The 18,385-nt window shown below is 38.3% G+C and overlaps 1 protein-coding gene across 3 annotated transcripts; it reads left to right on the forward strand.

The window, feature by feature from the left end:
* Positions 1-2,133: 2,133 nt before the first annotated feature.
* Positions 2,134-18,004, forward strand: MAT2B (methionine adenosyltransferase 2 non-catalytic beta subunit). 3 transcript variants are annotated; one of them, XM_060144166.1, is made up of 8 exons: positions 2,134-2,279; positions 2,655-2,845; positions 10,244-10,438; positions 11,770-11,884; positions 12,075-12,227; positions 14,844-15,037; positions 16,260-16,373; positions 16,892-18,004. In XM_060144166.1, exons 2-8 carry the CDS (start codon positions 2,759-2,761, stop codon positions 17,060-17,062), a joined length of 1,029 nt encoding a protein of 342 aa, XP_060000149.1. In that variant the 5' UTR covers positions 2,134-2,279; positions 2,655-2,758; the 3' UTR covers positions 17,063-18,004. The 3 variants fall into 3 exon arrangements, with proteins under 3 accessions (XP_060000149.1, XP_060000151.1, XP_060000150.1); XM_060144168.1 differs by lacking the exon at positions 2,655-2,845 and having other exon boundaries at positions 2,146-2,279; XM_060144167.1 differs by lacking the exons at positions 2,134-2,279; positions 2,655-2,845 and adding an exon at positions 4,542-4,688.
* The last annotated feature ends 381 nt before the right edge of the window (positions 18,005-18,385 follow it).

Raw genomic sequence — 18,385 nt, forward strand, 5'->3', positions numbered from 1 at the left:
ATTCATTTAACAGTCAACTTAAGGAATAAAAGGGAATTTTATTTGAGCCAAACTGAGGATTATAACCTGGGAGACAGATTCTCATAAAGCTCTGAGAACTGTTCCTCCAGTTAGAAGTTGAAAGCACAGTCATATACATTTTTGAGACAAAGACTCGTACATCAAATGACATACTAATGTTTACATAAAGTTCACCAAATGTACATAGTCCACGTAAGCACATACAAAGTGAGCAGTAAGTCACTAGACTCCTTACAGAGCTGGGAGGGAACTTTATTCTTCTAAAAAGTCACATTGCTAGCATCAGAAGAAAGGAAAAATAATATTGATCTTTACAGTCGAGCAAGCACTCCCATCTTTGATGAGCTCTGGTTAATGTGTAACGCAGATAGATGCACAGTGCATATTCGGGAGGGAGGAAGGAGGCCGAAGTGGACACACAGAGAGAATTTTATGTTTAACTTTTCTTGTCTTGCCTTAAAATATAAAATTTTATTTCATTACATTCATATAGTTCATTACTTCGCATAGTTGACTAATATTCCATGGTATGGTTCTACCACAGTTTGTCTATCCATTCATCTATTCATGGATGTTTGGGTTGTTTCCAGTTTTAGGTTATTTTGTTTTGTTTTATTTTGGCCACATTCAGTATCTTAGTTCCCCAACCAGGGACTGAAACTGAAGCCCCCTGCAGGGGAAGGGTGTAGTCCTAACCACTGGACGGCCAGGGAATTCCCTAAGTTATTTTGAATTAATCTGCTGTGAATATTCTTGTGCGAGACTTTGTGAATATATGCTTTCATTTCTCTTGGGTAAGCACCTAGAAGTGGAATTTTGGGTCATGGGGTAGGTGTATATTTGACTTTATAATAAACTGCCAAACAGTTTTCTAAACTGAAACTAACAATGAATCCCACTAACAATGAATGGCATTCTAATTGCTTAAAATGCTTGTTAGCATATAATGTTATCAGTCTTTATTTTAGCCATTCTGTTAGGTATGTATCTCAGTGTGATTTTAATGTTCATTTCCCTGATTTTGAGCATCTTTTTATGCGATTATTGGCCATGATGTCTTTACTTTGTCAAGTGTCTGTTCAAAACATGTCCATTTTAGAAATGATTTTTTAAAAACTATTGAGTTGTAGGAGTTTTTTAAGTATTCTGAATATGTCCTTTTCAGATATATGTATCAAGATTATTTTTCCCAGTCTTTTATTTTTCTTAATATTGTCTTTTGATGAACAGAAGTTTTAAATTTTGATGAATTTTAATTTATCAATTAAAAAATTGTATATTCATCACTTACAGACCCTCTATATGCCTCATACAGTTTACCACATGCTGTGTACTCTGAGTAGAATATAAAGAGTTAAGTGACTTTTTTTAAAGCTCTATCTGAATGGCAAGTTTTTGTTGGTTGTTCTTAAATTGTTACAGAGCCTTAATCCAGAAGAGTGGTTCAAAATTTAACTGAGCATATTCATCACCCTTGAAATTGTTAAAAATCGGATTGCTGGGCTCCACTTGATTGTGTTTCATGGGTTCTCTGGTGTTGGCAGGTCTGGGAATCACTGATCTAGTAGTCCTTAAAGCTCGGCCAAACTTAAGGCTACTCCACCTACCATTTCCTCAAACAGAGGGCAGGACACTGTTCATGGAAATAACCTGTTGCGTTTTAATTTCCACATATTGTTACCACCAGTGCCTTTTACCGTCCTTTGAAATAGTTAATTAGAAAGCACTGGTTGGGAAAGCACTGGCGAACTTTACCAAACGGATTCTATTGTAACAAGGCATAACTCAATAAAATATTTCAGAACAGAAATCAGTTGCATAGTCTGTGTGCTTTCCAACTGCTGGCTCTTGCTTTTCTTTTGCAAGAGAAAACTGCAACAAGTTTTCACAGGAAGTTTTTGTTGTTACATCTTTATTTCTTAAAAAAAAAAAGTTGGTTTTCCTAATGGTTTTGATAATGGACCTTCATTTGGCTGGCAATAAAACATGAAACTTCTCATTGGGTATTTTCAAGATTGCCACGGGGAATCAGCTGCCAGTTTACTGCAGTGTGGAAAACTGCACGAGATTCTGGGATTGGACTCAAAATGCTAATTTCAAAGGTCGAGTGAAGCTGTGGCTCACGTTTTCGCGTGCCTGCGCTCTCTGCAGGCAGAACAAAGACCCAGCCCGAGGAGGCAGAGGCAGAGACCCATCTTAAATCTTTTTCCTGAGATAATTTTGGAATCATGCCTGAAATGCCGGAGAACATGGAACAGGTAAGAGTTAGCTATTCAAGAAAAGAAGCATTCTGGAGTTAAGAGTTTCTTTAAAAGAATCCCAATGAATGTCTGGTAAAAGCCGAAAGGGTGTGTAAAAAAACAAATAAGTGTCATTCATTTCTTTAAAACGTGTAACTTTGGGACTTGGAATAATAAAGCAACTTTAATTATTGACGCTGTATGGAGAGCTCAACTAAGTCTCAATTGACAAAAATAAAATCCAAAACAGAACAGCAGTTTCATTTATCAGATTAAATGCAGTGATGTAGGTGAAGGTTCTATATAAATAACGATTTTTATCTATAGTTGTGTGCTCCAGCCTTTCTTTGTCTTGGCATGAAATGAATCTGCTAACCTAACTTTTATCTCCAGATTGCTGTCGTTAAATTTATAGACTTAGCCACCACAGGAACTTGGATATTGTCTGTATAACAGTGGCGTTTTTATTCACAAAGAAACTTCCATTTTTAAAAAGAATGATTAAAACCCATACACGAACATGTGCCCCTGGAACCATACCCACGTTTTATCTGGCAAACATGAAACCAGATCCTCAAACGCAGGCAAGTAAAGTCTATTTGTTCCTCACTCTAGATAAAGCTGCTCTGAGACCCAAAATGCTAATTGCATATGCATGACCTTAAACCGTTTTCGCGTTGAACACATTTTTTTTTTTTCCTGGAAAGATCAGACTGCATCACACGTTGCAACTAGAAACTTCACAAAAATTCCCGCTTCTTAAAGAGAGGAGGATCAAGAGGATCTTGAAACCGCTCCCCCAAAACCCACCCACACATTTTCTTTGTTGTTTGCAGATTATGCATGGTTTAGTGTTTGGGGCATTCCTCTCAAGGACTCTAAGTAATGCTAAATTGATTAACAGCCTGGATTAAAACAAAAATTGAAAAGTGGGGGGCCTCAGGCTGTCTTCTGTTACTGTTCTAAAGAAACTTTATGCTTATGCAAATAAGGAAATGAGTTCTTGTTGGGGGTTGGGTAGGAAGGAAAGTCACGGGACTCAGATGGGGAAAAAAAATTTTAAAGGCTGCTTAGCGTTGAGCTCTAAGATTAAACCAAAAAAAGGTTTATGAAAATAATGTCGTTTTAGAAAGATCCAAACAGTAATCACGCTTGCGGGCGACTTCTAAGGTCTTGGTATCCTGTATGCCTGGACAAGAACGCTGAAGACCGTTCGGTGGAAAGTTGGCGAAACCTATGTGGTCCATGCTCTGGTTCCCCCCCACCCCCCGAGTAAATTTCATAAGCATCTCGGCTGGCGGGGGGCTTTTCGGGTTTGAACTGGAAGAGAAATCAGTTGCAATTAAGTGCTAGGTCAGCCTCAACGCTTAGAGCTGTCTTTGTTACTTTAAAAAAGCGCGATCCAGGTGGTAGAAGGTTCAGTATTACTATATTCCCCTGGTTCCTTTAATTTTCCTTGGTAGCGGAGGTTCGGCTCGTGTAGCCCGACGCTGCAGCCTGTAAGGCGGTGCTTCTCAAGGGCTGATCTGGACTCCCGTTAAATCTACCAGAAGTCCCAGGCTCTACTACCACAGCTCATTCTGCAATTACTGGTAAAGTCCGAGAATCTGCGTTTGGAAGAGGTACCCAAATAATTCATCCCCCAGCCTCCCACATCTTTTTATTTTTAACTAGTCAAAATTAGTTTGAGATCTTTGGAATTTCACACGTACTACTTTTTAGCATCCCGGAAAGACAAATGGGTTCTTGGGGTGTTAATGACTCAGATACCAACACTTTTATTTTTATTCCAGTGTCTTTCTAAATCTCTCAAACACTCTTAATGCTCTAGAGACACAGGTCCATTGTGCTTCCTCCCCTCCCCCTCACCCCCCCGCCTCCCCCCTCCCACCATGACTTTAAACTATTTTATCCCACTTTATGTATTACGTGCCCAGTAGATTCTTATGCAGTAGATTCTTATGCACTGCTCAAGTCTAGGCGATCCAATTCAATCCTTACCTAGTCTAGAAGGAAAAACACACAAAATAAACAACTCGTCCTTCCCCCCACCCCCACCCCCGCCCCCGCCCCCGGCCCCAAAACAAAACTCGCATTCCTTGCTTAAGACCAGGGCCTTTGTTTCCCTTTAAGAGTTGGCGCGTGGGCTGGGAGCGTCCCGAGCGCGCCAGTCCCCTTTCTGGGGCGTCGGCGGAGCGTGGCCAATCAAGGGGCGCGGTCTTGGCGGCGGAAGCCGGAAGCGGTGAGCGGGGGCTGGCCCGGACTTAGGGGAGGCGGGCCGAGGGCTTATAGAGCTGCGGACCGCGGCGATCTTGGGCTGGGGGAAGTGGCGGTCGCTGCGGCGGCGGCGCCAAGACGGCGGGCATGGTGGGGCGGGAGAAGGAGCTTTCTATTCACTTTGTTCCCGGGAACTGCCGTTTGGTGGAGGTGAGGGAGTCGGCCCGGGTCTTGGGGCGGGGAGGGGAGGTGCGTATCGTAGGAACTGAGTGCGCGGAGGGGACGAGTCTTGCAGCGGGCGCTGGAGTGGTTTTCCAGACGCCTCCTGCCGGAGTCGGAGGCCCCGGGCGGCGAGGGCGGCGCCGCCGAGTTTGTTTACTTCGGTGCACACCCTTCTGTGTTTTCTTTTTCAGCCGCTGTGACGGGAAAAGAGTAGGTCGGGTTTCAGTTTCGACTCTCCTGTCTACCCTCTCGGGAACGGAGAGGGGTTTTCAGAGCTGTTTCAGTTTTGATTATTTCTAAATTTCTTTTTCATCCTTTGTTCGTATCCTTTGGTCTTAACTGTTCATATCTCTAAGAAAGAAGGGGCCAGGTGGCTTTTCAGAAATAATAACAGGTTTGGAGTTGAAAAGTTACTGAAGTCGTCACTGTGTTATACACTTTACATGCATTATTTACTTTAGTTCTCATATTTATGACATACTCGTTTTGTTCCATTTTACAGATAAGAAAATTGAGGCTTAGAGGGCGAGTCCTTGGCCCAAGTTCATTCAGTAAGATTGCAGCCGGGATTCAAATACAGATCTATTTGAACCACTACGGAGGTTGCATAAACGAAAGCTACTACTGTGTTTGGAGAGCCTCCATTCTCTCCTGTTTAATTCCAGGCCCCCCAGCATTCATCAGTCCACAGAGTGTATCTAGCACTGGGGATAGGAAGATGTTAATGCCCAGACCAACATATCTTAAGGATATAAGAGAGGACGTAGGTGATGGCTATTTTGATTATGCAGAATTCTTACGCCTTCAAAATATAGCAGATTTAGTGTTTCAAATCGTTTTGGTATTTGGGGGGTAAGGTTAGAATAATGGGCAATTTAAACCTCTCTTTTGTTCCTGTGTACCCCAAACAATGCTGAGTACTGTAATGTTACATATTGTTTGTTTATGTCAGTGTATATGCGCACATGTATGTATATACAGCTTAATCAGTTTTCACAGTAGGAGTTCAGTAGACTAATGAAAATGGATTTTCCTTCAGTAAAATTGCACAACCAAAAGCTTGGCACATATTTGCTGCTCTCAAAACCGGAATTAAAACTTGCTCGTGTCTTATAGTTTATGTCTGAGAAATAGACTGTAGTGGTTCCTGTTAGTAATACTGGCTGTGGGGTACAATAGGATGCCAGTAGGAGTTAGACAAGTGTCACCTAGGTATCGAAAGTTTTTTAAAGTCCAGGAGTATCTCCTCATAGATCTGGCTCAAGGGGAATGTTGTAAGAATCATATAAATCAGTGTGAAGCTTTGCCAAATTGAAGAGGTTCTAAAAATAGCAAAGTATAATTACATTTACCACTAACATTTAAGAAGATCCCTCTTTAGACACTTGTTTTGTTTCACTCTTGACTTTTTCTAAGACATTTTTTAGTAGAAGTTAATCCAAGTGTGCTCAAGTAGAAACCTCTGTTCCAGAGTACTGTTTAGACCATTTTGAAAGAGCCATTTATCTTCCATTACCTGTACAATTTGGTATTATTTGATTTGATGGCGTAATAAGAGCTACAGCTCTTCGTTTATTTATATGCGTTTACTTTTTCAAGTTTTTTTTTGGGGGGGGGAGGTGTCTGTAAATCTGGTCACCTGAAGTTACTGAATTCTGTACATCTAAGAGTTTATAGGATAAGAGGCACATATGTTCAGGGCAACTTAAAGTGGTGTTTAATATTCCTGACCCATAAGAATAAAAATTGCGAAACAGACTTTTCAGGCAGACAGAGTATCTTCAACTCTTAATTATTCTTTGGGTTAACAAGACAGCTTTTTGTTCCTCTATTCAGAGTTCCTTGAAGTGTTTGGACATTCCTGTGTTTTGCAGAACTAAAGTAATTTACAGAGTAATGGTCCAAAATAATTTTTAGAGGACTATTTCTCCTCTTTTAAAAAGAAAAAAATCAAAATAGTGTGCTTTAAGAAGCTTCAGGTAGAGTCAAATATAGAAGAGATAGTTTTGTTTGGCCTCTTTTAATTTCAGAGTGATGCGTATTTTATTTGCTAACCATCAATAAACTTGCAGTCCAAATGAAAACATCTTGTTGGGCTCGTATACTGGTGACAAAAGGTGCTCATTGAGTCTCTAGAGAGAACTATATGAAAAGAGGATAAGTTACTTTAAGTAAATGAACCTTCTTTCACTCTATTCAGATCCCTCTGTGGTAAGGATAATATGGAATTGTAGGACTGTAAAGCTGGAAGAGCCTTAGGCATCTTTTCCAAATGCCTCATTTCACCAGTGAGGAGTTAGATCAATAGACATGGAGTAACTTCTCAATGCCACAGAGTGTGGGAGTTAGATCAATAGAGATGGAGTAACTTCTCAATGCCACAGAGTGTGGTTAATCATCATGAAACCGAGTATAAGTTCAAAGGATTGAGACAAAACTCAGTATGTATTTTGCTGGATGATAGAAGCAAAAGGGCCCAAGTTCTGTTTCCAACCTTTTCCCTTTTACTCTGGGCAAGACCTTTAACATCTGTAGATAAGGTTCCTCACTTCGGAAGTGATATCTGCCCTGCCTGTCTAATAGGACTCCTCCTGTGGTCAAAAGGTATGATGTAGGTTTATATAACACATGATAGTTTTCAAATATAAGATGGTGCAGAATCATTTGTTTCAGAAAATGCTTGTACTTTAGATCTCTGATTTTTTTTTTTTTTTTTTTTTTTTTGCGATACGCGGGCCTCTCACTGTTGTGGCCTCTCCCGTTGCGGAGCACAGGCTCGGGACGCGCAAGCCCAGCGGCCATGGCTCACGGGCCCAGCCGCTCCGCAGCATGTGGGATCTTCCTGGACCGGGGCACGAACCCGTGTCCTCTGCATTGGCAGGCGCCACCAGGGAAGCCCGATCTCTGCTCTTTTAACGTAGAAAATTCTTGAGCATTGACATCTGACCACTAGGTAACACGGACAGTTTCATATTTTCTTCCAGGGACCTTACATATTATCCCAGGGTATAAGGATGTAAGGTTGTATTTTTCCATTCAACCCCCATCCTTTTTTAAAGTTAAGTGGTATTATATTCCCTAAAGAGCATTGCTGTGCTTGTAACTTAATACTGTATTTCATCAAATCTAAGATGCTCTCAATTATAAGATTATCTGGACTCTTATTTTAAGATGCACTAAAAAGCAAAAAACACTGCCAAACCATCTTTATTTCATTCATTTAACAGAGATGATAAATGAGGAAAAAATGTGCTTCACAGAATCAGTGAAGTACCTAGAGATCTTATTTTACTGTTTAAGAATTTTGTGGTTACTGCAAGCATGATGCTTGTTCTTTAACTACTTCTTCTAGTTTTCCTTTTTAAGGGGGAAAATGGGGAAGATGTTGTCGCTGCTAGAAAGGCAGATGGCAGTTTTTTGACTTCTTTGATTAAGAGCTATCTTTAGGAAGGTCTTGGACTTTCCTGGAGTTCTCAAAATTCAGTTTCCAAATCACCAGTATCAGCACCTGGAAACTTGTTACAAAGGCAAATTACGAGGCCTCATTCCAAATGTACTTGATCTGAAAGCCTTCCAGTCGATTCCTGTCCTCAGCGAATAAAGCCTGTGAACCACTGATCTAAGAACTCTTGTCTATTCCTTTCCTTCTTTAGAGTGAAGTGAGAAACTTAGAAGAAACCATATCATAGCTCTGTTATAGTATTTTCCCAGGGATCTTTATCCTGTGTAAATTGTTTTCTGATCGTATCTCTACTAGACTTGACATGTTTTAACCTCTTTACAATTAGAATCTTTGTAGAGTTGTTTTCTTGCCAGAAATTCAAAGAAAATATTTTGCTGGCTGAAATCCTTGTTTTTATAGATCACTTGGCTTAGAGGCAAGTTTTGCAACAGAGAGCATAGATGAATTTTTCTCTAACTTCTAAAATGTCTTGAAATTGGTTGAACTAAGGAAAAAATATCTTTAAGAACTACCTTTGTACTGTCTCTGTCAGCCCTTTCATTTCAGGTTTTTCATATGATAGAAATACTTGATTTGGGTGGCCTTTTTTAAAAAAATGTATAGTCTTCTAAGTTAGCTGAATTGAGGGCTAGGAAAAAAAAAGTCTTTGTGTGTGCACAAAAAAGGTTATTGCGTTCATATTTAAGATTTTTGACAGCTCAGAATTAGGTGACTATAACAACATTTGAAATTTAAAAGGACTCAAGTTGATAAAATTTAATAAAACTTTTTGTTGTTTTTTAATAGTAAATGTTGACTTAATTCAAGAGTCTGAGGAAATTCGGTGTTACCTATCTTGGGAAGAAGAGAAAGTTCTATGTAAACATAGAACTTAAATTGTTTCTTAAATAGTAGTTCCTTTTTAATTTCAGTGTGTGAGGAATTTTTCCTTTCACAATAGCAGCACAGACCAGTTCCTCTATCTTTGTTTATTTGTTTTAACTGGTCTAAATAGGTAAATTAAGAGTTAATGCAGGAATATGGATGGTGGTGGTGGTATGAATTGGGAGCTTGGGATTGACATATATACACTAACATGTATAAAATGGGTAACTAATAAGAACATGCTGTGTAAAAAATAAATAAAGTTTAAAAGAATGTTATATGATGTGGAATCTAAAAAAATGATACAAATGAAAGTATTTACAAAAAAAAAGAAGAGTTAATGCAGGAATATATTTACCAGTTTGGTTAAACTTAGAAAGAATGTTAGTGCTATAAGGACCAAATTTATTTTTCTTCTACATAAATTCCTGTGAAATGTGAATTCTCTAATTTAGACCTATCACAGTATGATAAAGTCAATGAGATTTGAAAAAAAACCTTGAGATTAAAAACTGAAGACCAGACATGTCAATTTGGAAACATATCAGCAGAACATAGCCCCAGTATTTAATCGGGCCATAAAGTAAGTAAGCTTAGAACTCACTGCATTTTTATAAACGGAAGAACGTCATTGCTGTTTTTTACTAATTTGGACATCACTGATTGTAAAAATAAGCTTTTCCATTATTACCACAGGAAATCTAAATCTATTTGACTAGGTGATTCCTTGCAGTGTCATCTTAGGTTCTTTTTCTTGCGTAAGATTATTAAAACTTTTTAAAAATAAATTTATTTTATTTTTTATTTTTGGCTGCATTGGGTCATCGTTGCTGCACGCGGGCTTTCTCTAGCTGCGGTGAGCGGGGGCTGCTCTCCATTGCAGTGCGCGGGCTTCTCATTGCAGTGGCTTCTCTTGTTGCGGAGCACGGGCTCTAGGTGCACAGGCTTCAGTAGTTGTGGCTCTCGGGTTCTAGAGTGCCGGCTCAGTAGTTGTGGCGCACGAGCTTAGTTGCTCCCTGGCAAAACTTTTTCTTAAGTGACACACTTACCCATGCATTTTGATTAATCTTTGTTCTAACTTAAGAATTGGCTTATAGATTGGGCAAGGAAGCATACAATTAAGACTTGAAGTATTTAGTGAATGAAAATGGTGGCTGATTTCGTTGAGAGACTATTTTCAAATTAAACAATCCTTTTCCACCCCCTTCACGTTTAGGAGGAAGTTAACATCCCCAATAGGCGGGTTCTGATTACTGGTGCCACTGGGCTTCTTGGCAGAGCTGTTTACAAAGAATTTCAACAGAATAATTGGCATGCCGTTGGCTGTGGTTTTAGAAGAGCAAGACCAAAATTTGAGCAGGTTAATCTCTTGGATTCTAATGCAGTTCATCACATCATTTATGATTTTCAGGTATGGTTTATTTTAACACGTAAGTTAACTATTAATTGTCTGGATGACTTGAAAAATGCTCTTGTTCTCAAGGAAGTTATTGTACTTAATGCTCTAACATATTAAGCAACAATAATATATACTGCACTTTTTTTGGCATGGATAAGAATATGTCATCCTTATAAAAGATTAGGTTGAGATATAGGTTGACAAAAGGCAGAAGATGAAGCATTTTGTAAAATGCTTATGTTTGTGAAGTATTCTTCTAAGTACTACTTTCTATGCAAATCCTTTCTTAATATTATCTGTAAACCTTACAACACTGCAAAATATTCTCATTTGCATTTTAGAGATCACAAAGGCAAGAGTGGTTAAACCACTTGTTGGCGATGGTCACAGAAGACTTAACAGAAAAATCTAGATTCTGTTACACCTCTGATCAAATCAGAAGTTCAGATTCTTTCTAAAAATATGATCCAAGGAAAACCTGCATCAGAATCACTTGGGAAACTTGTTCTTAGGTTTCACTCTCAGAGATTTTCATTCAACAAGTGTGTGGTGGGGCCTGGGATCTACATTTTAAGAACCGTCCCAGCTTATGCACACTTAAGTTTGAAAACAGCTCTCAGATCATGCTTCCTAAAGCAATTGCTGAGAAGGAGGAAGTTGGGTGAGTGGGTACACGAGCCCTGCATGTCACTGATCTTCCCAAATCTTAGCTCTTACTCAGCTCCTCTGGGAAGTGGGTGCCCCTTCTCTGCAAAGGACCCTCTGCATTCCTCTGTCCTGATATAGGTCATATGATATTGAAACAGTCTCTTTACATATCTGTCTTTTGCATTAGATTGTGAAATCCTTGCTTCTCGCAGGGTGCTTAGCGTATAGGTGGCATACTTAAATGGTCAACTGGGAATACAAATTTTATGGATGGTTAATCTTTAAATGACTGGTTTAAGAGATTGGAATTTATGAATTTAATTTGCAATTGATATTCCTCTCCCTTTACCATAGACTTATTAAGTATTTAGATCATGTTAATTCCATAAATGATTGCTCTTTTCTCCCACCCAGATTAGGGGGATGAAGCTTCTTTTGATTTAAAAGCATGGTTGTCAACAAGAGTTGTGTCTGATTTTGCCTGGGGATTGCTAAATTGCTCTTTGCCTTTCAGGAAGTTTGAACGTTGAAACAGGGAAGTGTGACAAAACTACATTAAAAATTACAATGATTCTTTAGTTGAAGGAATGTCGATTTAATAAACATTTTCTATGAATTAATTTACTGTTGGAAGGCTACAGTTCTTTTGTTTTATTCCTTTTTGGGTTAAAAACACATCAATGCTGAACTCCCAGCCCCATGTCATAGTACATTGTGCAGCAGAGAGAAGGCCAGATGTTGTCGAAAATCAGCCGGATGCTGCTTCTCAACTTAATGTGGATGCTTCTGGGAACTTAGCAAAGGAAGCAGGTAATGATGTCTTTATAAAATCTTCATAAGATATTGAGTGATCGCTGAGTTTGTAAAGATTAAACTTTTTAGACGGTTTATAAAAGATTTGTTATATATATGATGAATAAGCTGTTACAAATTCCAGTAAACAGTAATGTCATGTAGTAATTTAATAGATTCTTCTCTTTCTATCTTTTTTTTTTTGTAGCTGCAGTTGGAGCATTTCTAATCTACATTAGCTCCGATTATGTTTTTGATGGAACAAACCCACCTTATAGAGAGGAAGACATACCAAGTCCCCTAAATCTATATGGCAAAACAAAATTAGAAGGAGAAAGGGCTGTCCTGGAGAACAATTTAGGTAAGACACATCTCTTTAGCCCTGTACGTGACTGCTTTTGAGGATTCCTTTTTGTTTATGATGTATATATATGTTTCTAATTAAAAAAAATTAGTCGAGGAACATAAATCACTGGAGAAAAACTAGGGAATGCAGTTAATAAAAAAGAAAAATAAGAATTCTCAAAATCCTGAAGAATTTATGAATCCTTCCAGACTTTTTCCAGTATCAGTGGGTACAGGAATATCATTAAAGAAAACAAATCATACAGTACAAATTTTTGTAATCTTTCAAAAAACGGGTCAATATCATTTTTCTTGGATTGCGGTATTCTGTTATTTGTATGGTTTTTCTTTTTTCCTGTGTGTTTGTGTATATATACGCAAACATAAATGTACTGATTATAAAAAGTATACCCTCCTTGAAAAAGTTTTTAAAAACATTTAAAATTGTAAAGAGTTCTCTCAATACTCCCTCAGAGAGAGAAGCACCAACTGTGCTTATGTATGGAAGTATTTTTTTGAATTTTTAAACCTGTGTGCACGTTGTTTTGTAACCTGGTTTTTCTCCCCCCATGTACATGCATTTCAGTTCTTAAGGAACCATCTCTGGAATATCTTTTTCATATCAGTAGCTACATAATATTTGACTTAATGATCCCCTGCACTAAAACTCCTGCCTCAGACTGTACTACATCCCTGAGAAGCATCCCCTAGTATATATACATACTAACACATTTGGGGTTTTTTTTTGTGTGTTATAAATTATCCTTCGGAAATCATCCTTGAATATATTATCAATATATAGCTGACCCTTGGACAGTGCAGGGATTAGGGTTGCCAATCCCTGCATAGTGGGAAATCCATTTACTCCTCAAAGACTTACTCACAGCCTACTATTGACTGAAGCCTTACTAAAACATAAACAATCGATTTACACATATTTTGTGTGTTATATGTATTTTTTTTAAATATAATTCCCAGGACAGTCACGTCTTTAACCTTTCCTTTCTTCTCTCTCTCTCTCTCTCTCTCTCTTTCTTGGCTGTGTTGGGTCTTCGTTGCTGCATGCGGGCTGTCTCTAGTTGCGGTGAGCAGGGGCTACTTTTCGTTGCGGTGCGCAGGCTTATTGCGGTGGCTTCTCTCGTTGCGGAGCACAGGCTCTAGGCGTGTGGGCTTCAGTAGTTGTGGCACATGGGTTCAGTAGTTGTGGCTTGCGGGCTCTGGAGTGCAGGCTCAGTAGTTATGGTGCGTGGGTTTAGTTGCTCCATGGCATGTGGGATCTTCCTGGACCAGGAATCCAACCTGTGTCCCCTGCACTGGCAGGCGGATTCTTAACAACTGCGCCACCAGGGTACTCCCATTGTTGTCTTATATGATACAAAACACTATAGGTGTTACACGTGTTACTAACACTACACATCAAAAATGAAAAGACAGTGTGAGAAGAAATTTGTAATTATTTACAGGTATGATTCAGGCGTTGATAAGGAAGAAGCAGTAATATGATTGCTTTATGGTAGCCTAGTGTAATCGATATGATTGTTTAATGGTAGCCTAGCCTATACACTAATGAATGAATCTTTGTAAAATTTAAATGGCATATACAGTATTACAGTCATATTCATAATACAGTGTTAGAAATACTGGTATATTTTTTTCTAAAACCACTTACCTGTGTGGTAGACTGATACAGAGTTTCTCCAATTATGAGAGAGAAGAGAGGCATGCTGTATAGTAATGTAACTCTTGGAAAACAAAGTTATAAAACAGTAAGAAAACTAACACGTTATTAATTTTATATTAAAGGTCACTCACCTTATGCCTATGTAAGGATAGGCTGTCCACTTCAAGTCTTGTACATGATGTGCTACATGAAAAAAATCCACATATAAATGGATGCCACAGTTCAAACCTGTGTTGTTCAAAGGTCGTCTGCAGCTGCACAATAAGTTAATTTAATTTTAAATAGTTTTTTTAAATTTCAGTTAAAGCGTTAATTATTTAATCTGTTGTAACCCCTCAGTATTGACCAACATAAAATTGAAATACTTCATAATTCCTTAGTCAGTGTTTTCAAGGACTATGTGGTGAACACTCATATACCCTTTATATAGATTCACCAGTTGTTAATGTTTTGCCATGTGTTTTATATGTACACTCTTTTCTTCCTGAACTCATAGAGAATTAGTTGAATGTCACTCTGAAATACTTCACTGTGTATCTTCAACAAGGATGTTCTTCACATAATTATGATGCAGTTATCACACTTAGAAAATTTAACATTAATACAATACAGTCTGTGTAGGAATTTTGTCCCAGTAATGTCCTTTATCGCATTTATTTTTTAGGCACAATCAAGGATCACTTGTTGCATTTAGTTGTCATGATCAGTTTTATTTTTAATGGCCACAATAATGAAGAAATTATTTAATTAATATAATTATAAAAAATAACCCACATGACAGAGACACTTAAAAATATTCAGGATCACATTTGTTAAATAGGTGAGCTGTGTCATTTTGGTATATTGCAAGTTTTCTGCGATGATGTCGTTTAAATCTGCACACTTTGATCTTACAGCAAGACTTAAGAACCAGTCAGCTTTGAAGTATTACCTGCTTTTATTACTCTCTAGGAGCTGCTGTTTTGAGAATTCCTGTTCTGTATGGAGAAGTTGAAAAGCTTGAGGAAAGCGCCGTGACTGTTATGTTTGATAAAGTGCAGTTCAGCAACAAGTCTGCGAACATGGACCACTGGCAGCAGCGGTTCCCCACACACGTCAAAGATGTGGCCACTGTGTGTCGTCAGTTAGCAGAGAAGAGGATGCTGGTGAGAATCGAAGTGCTTTTTAAAAACTATTATTATTAATTTATTTTTATTTTTGGCTGTGTTTTGTCTTCGTTGCTGCGAGCGGGCTTTCTCTAGTTGCGGTGAGCGGGGGCTACTCTTTGTTGCGGTGCGCAGGCTTCTCATTGCAGTGGCTTCTCTTGTTGCAGAGTATGGGCTCTAGGCACGTGGGCTTCAGTAGTTGTGGCTCGCAGGCTCTAGAGCGCAGGCTTGGTAGTTGTGGCTCATGGGCTTAGTTGATCTGCAGCATGTGGGATCTTCCCGGACCAGGGCTCGAACCCGTGTCCCCTGCATTGGCAGGCGGATTCCTAACCACTGCGCCACCAGGGAAGCCCTCTAAATGCTTTTTAAAAACTTAACAAGGACACCAAACAAAAGTAGTTCAGATAGTAGGCTGTATTTATGACTAATAAAAGTATTCTGCTGTTACGTTTGATTTTATTTCTCAAATACTGTAGACCCCATCTGTCATTCTCTTACTGCAAGATAACTGAAAACTGGTATTTTTCTTCGGGTAACAAAATAATCTCCTAATGCCTTTTAAGAAGACTGTCTTAAATAATGTCTATTTAAGATTTAGGTAGTGGCAGAGAAGAAGCTACATAGGGATTTATCATTTCAGCCAGTGTAAGAATAATTTGTAATTGTTTTTGGATATTTGAATAGTAGTTCATTTTAAGCATTTGAAATAATAGAATATCCACAGAAAGAAAGATTAGAGACTGATTTATTTTAGAATATTAATAGTAGCATGACTTTTTTTAATACATCAAAATTTATATATTTTTTTAAAAAAATATGTACCATGACAATTTTTAAGGATGTTATGACCAATTAGCTCATCTTGAAAAATGGTTCTGTTAAGTTTTGGTTTTAGCTTCTTAGGATAGTTGGAAATACTTGTTAAATTGGCCTGTGTTTCATAAAAATCTGTAATCATTTTAGGATTCCCACTAAATAAAACTGGAACTACTTACACTTTTATTTAAAAAAATTCTTAAGGCTAAATTCTAGAAATTGCTTTTCTGGTTTAGCTGGGGATATTTATAGGAATTTGATTTTAGATATCTTGTGTATAGCATTCCAGAAAGGAGAGATGCATTTTATTTCCTGAACCTGTTTAAGTTAGTTTTCTTGTCAAACTTGCCATTCCACTCAACTCAAAAAGTTTGAAACCGTTTTGAATTTTTTGTGTCCTTGTCAGGATCCGTCAATTAAGGGAACCTTTCACTGGTCTGGCAATGAACAGATGACTAAGTATGAAATGGCGTGTGCAATTGCAGACACCTTCAACCTCCCCAGCAGCCACTTAAGACCGGTAAGTACATGGCATTTAAAACCTTCTTGCTGGGAATTCCCTGGCAGTCCAGTGGTTAGGACTTGGCCCTTCCACTGCAGGGCGCACAGGTTCAATCCCTGGTAGGGGAACTAAGATCCTGCAAGCCTTGAGGCGTGGGCAAGAAAAAAAAAACCAAGCTAACCTTACTGTTTGGAAGTCCAGGTCTATCACTACAGTGTGTACGATGGATAACATTTTTCTTGTTGTTTGGAAGTTTTGGATAACTTTTTTTCTGGCACTAATCAAAGTGAACTTTGCTTGTATTTTGGCAGTTTCTATTGTTAATTTTCTCTAAATTACCATGTATAAAGAAGCCCATGAGTATTGGTGAAGTTTATAGAAAAAGTATTGTCTTGATTGTGGTGGACATTTTATTTATTTTTCCAGGGATCAAATCTGATTTCTTGCACTGAGGGCAAGAGGGCAAAGGGAAGTAGCAAATATAAAACTTCAGCCTGAGGCTTCTTATTTTTGATTTTTTTGTTTTTGTTTTAAAGATAACTGACAGTCCTGTCTTAGGAGCACAACGTCCAAGAAACGCTCAGCTTGACTGCTCCAAATTGGAGACCTTAGGCATTGGCCAGCGAACACCATTTCGAATTGGAATCAAAGAATCACTCTGGCCTTTCCTCATTGACAAGAGATGGAGACAAACGGTCTTTCATTAGTGTATGTGTGTTGTTGTTGTTTTTTTTAAAAGGAGAAGTCAAGTATGTGGCACTTTTTAAAGAAAAAAGGAAATAGTTTTGTATGAGTGCTCTTTAATTGTGACTCATGATCTTTCAGGTAAATGATGCTCTTGCACTAGTGAAACTGTCTGAGGAAACCAAGGGCAGTAATGCCTTGTTTGGAGTAATGAGTTTTCTGTTTATCATTTTGTTCTGGCTTAACTTGCTGTTTGAATATAGTAAATTATGATTCTCAAATATTTGAGAGCCAGGATGAAACACATCTGCTGTAGACTTTTTTTTGGATGAAATGCATTGTTCATTCCTATAAATAACCCCTACATTTTCAGGACTTTTGTATCTGTTGATCCTTTTATGTTTTAAAGTATGTTAAATAGTATAAAAATCATTGGTGTTCATCATTTGCTTTGCTTGAGCTCAGATCAAAATGTTTGAAGAAAGAAACTTTATTTTTGCAACTTAAGTGTAGTTTTTATGCTTGAGATGTTTCAACTTGTTATGTATATCGGAACTCCTGCCGCTTGATGCCTCCTGCTTTTGTAGCAGTGAATGGTGAGCCTTTGAGAGAGAGAATGTGTGTATGTGTATGTATTTTTTTAATATATATGAAACTGTCCTTTTCACTCCATGTCACTAAGTGGTATTTCTTATGTGTGGTTATACTAATAGTAATGGGCCTTGTAAGTCTTTTGACCATTCATGAATAATAATAAATATGTACTGCTGGCATGGTCATGCTTAGTTTTCTTGTATTTACTTCTCTTTTTTAAATGTAAGGACCAGATATCTGAACTGTTGTTCTGTTGCTCTAATTTTTTACAATTACCTTCTTATCATGTAACATCTGATGCATATAAGAGAATATAGTTAATATACATTAAGATATAAAACACAATAATAAAATGGACCCTGGTGAACATACCACTTGAAATCTAGAATGTTACAGATATTGTGTTTACTTGTTGTGTCCACTGACTTTTTTTTTTTTTTTTCTTTTTTTTGCTATACGCGGGCCTCTCACTGTTGTGGCCTCTCCCGTTGCGGAGCACAGGCTCCGGACGCGCAGGCTCAGCGGCCATGGCTCACAGGCCCAGCCGCTCCACGGCATGTGGGGTCTTCCCAGACTGGGGCATGAACCCTCGTCCACTGCATCGGCAGGCGGACTCCCAACCACTGTGCCACCAGGGAAGCCCACACTGACTTTTTTTTAATGGAAAGTAAATAACTATATACTCTTGTAATAGATTTACATAGACTGTTCCTTTTGAAGAATGCAGAGTATTTGAATGTGTTTTCTATACC

This window comes from Lagenorhynchus albirostris, chromosome 3 (genome assembly GCF_949774975.1).
Source record: "Lagenorhynchus albirostris chromosome 3, mLagAlb1.1, whole genome shotgun sequence".
In the NCBI taxonomy this organism is placed as follows: domain Eukaryota; kingdom Metazoa; phylum Chordata; class Mammalia; order Artiodactyla; family Delphinidae; genus Lagenorhynchus; species Lagenorhynchus albirostris.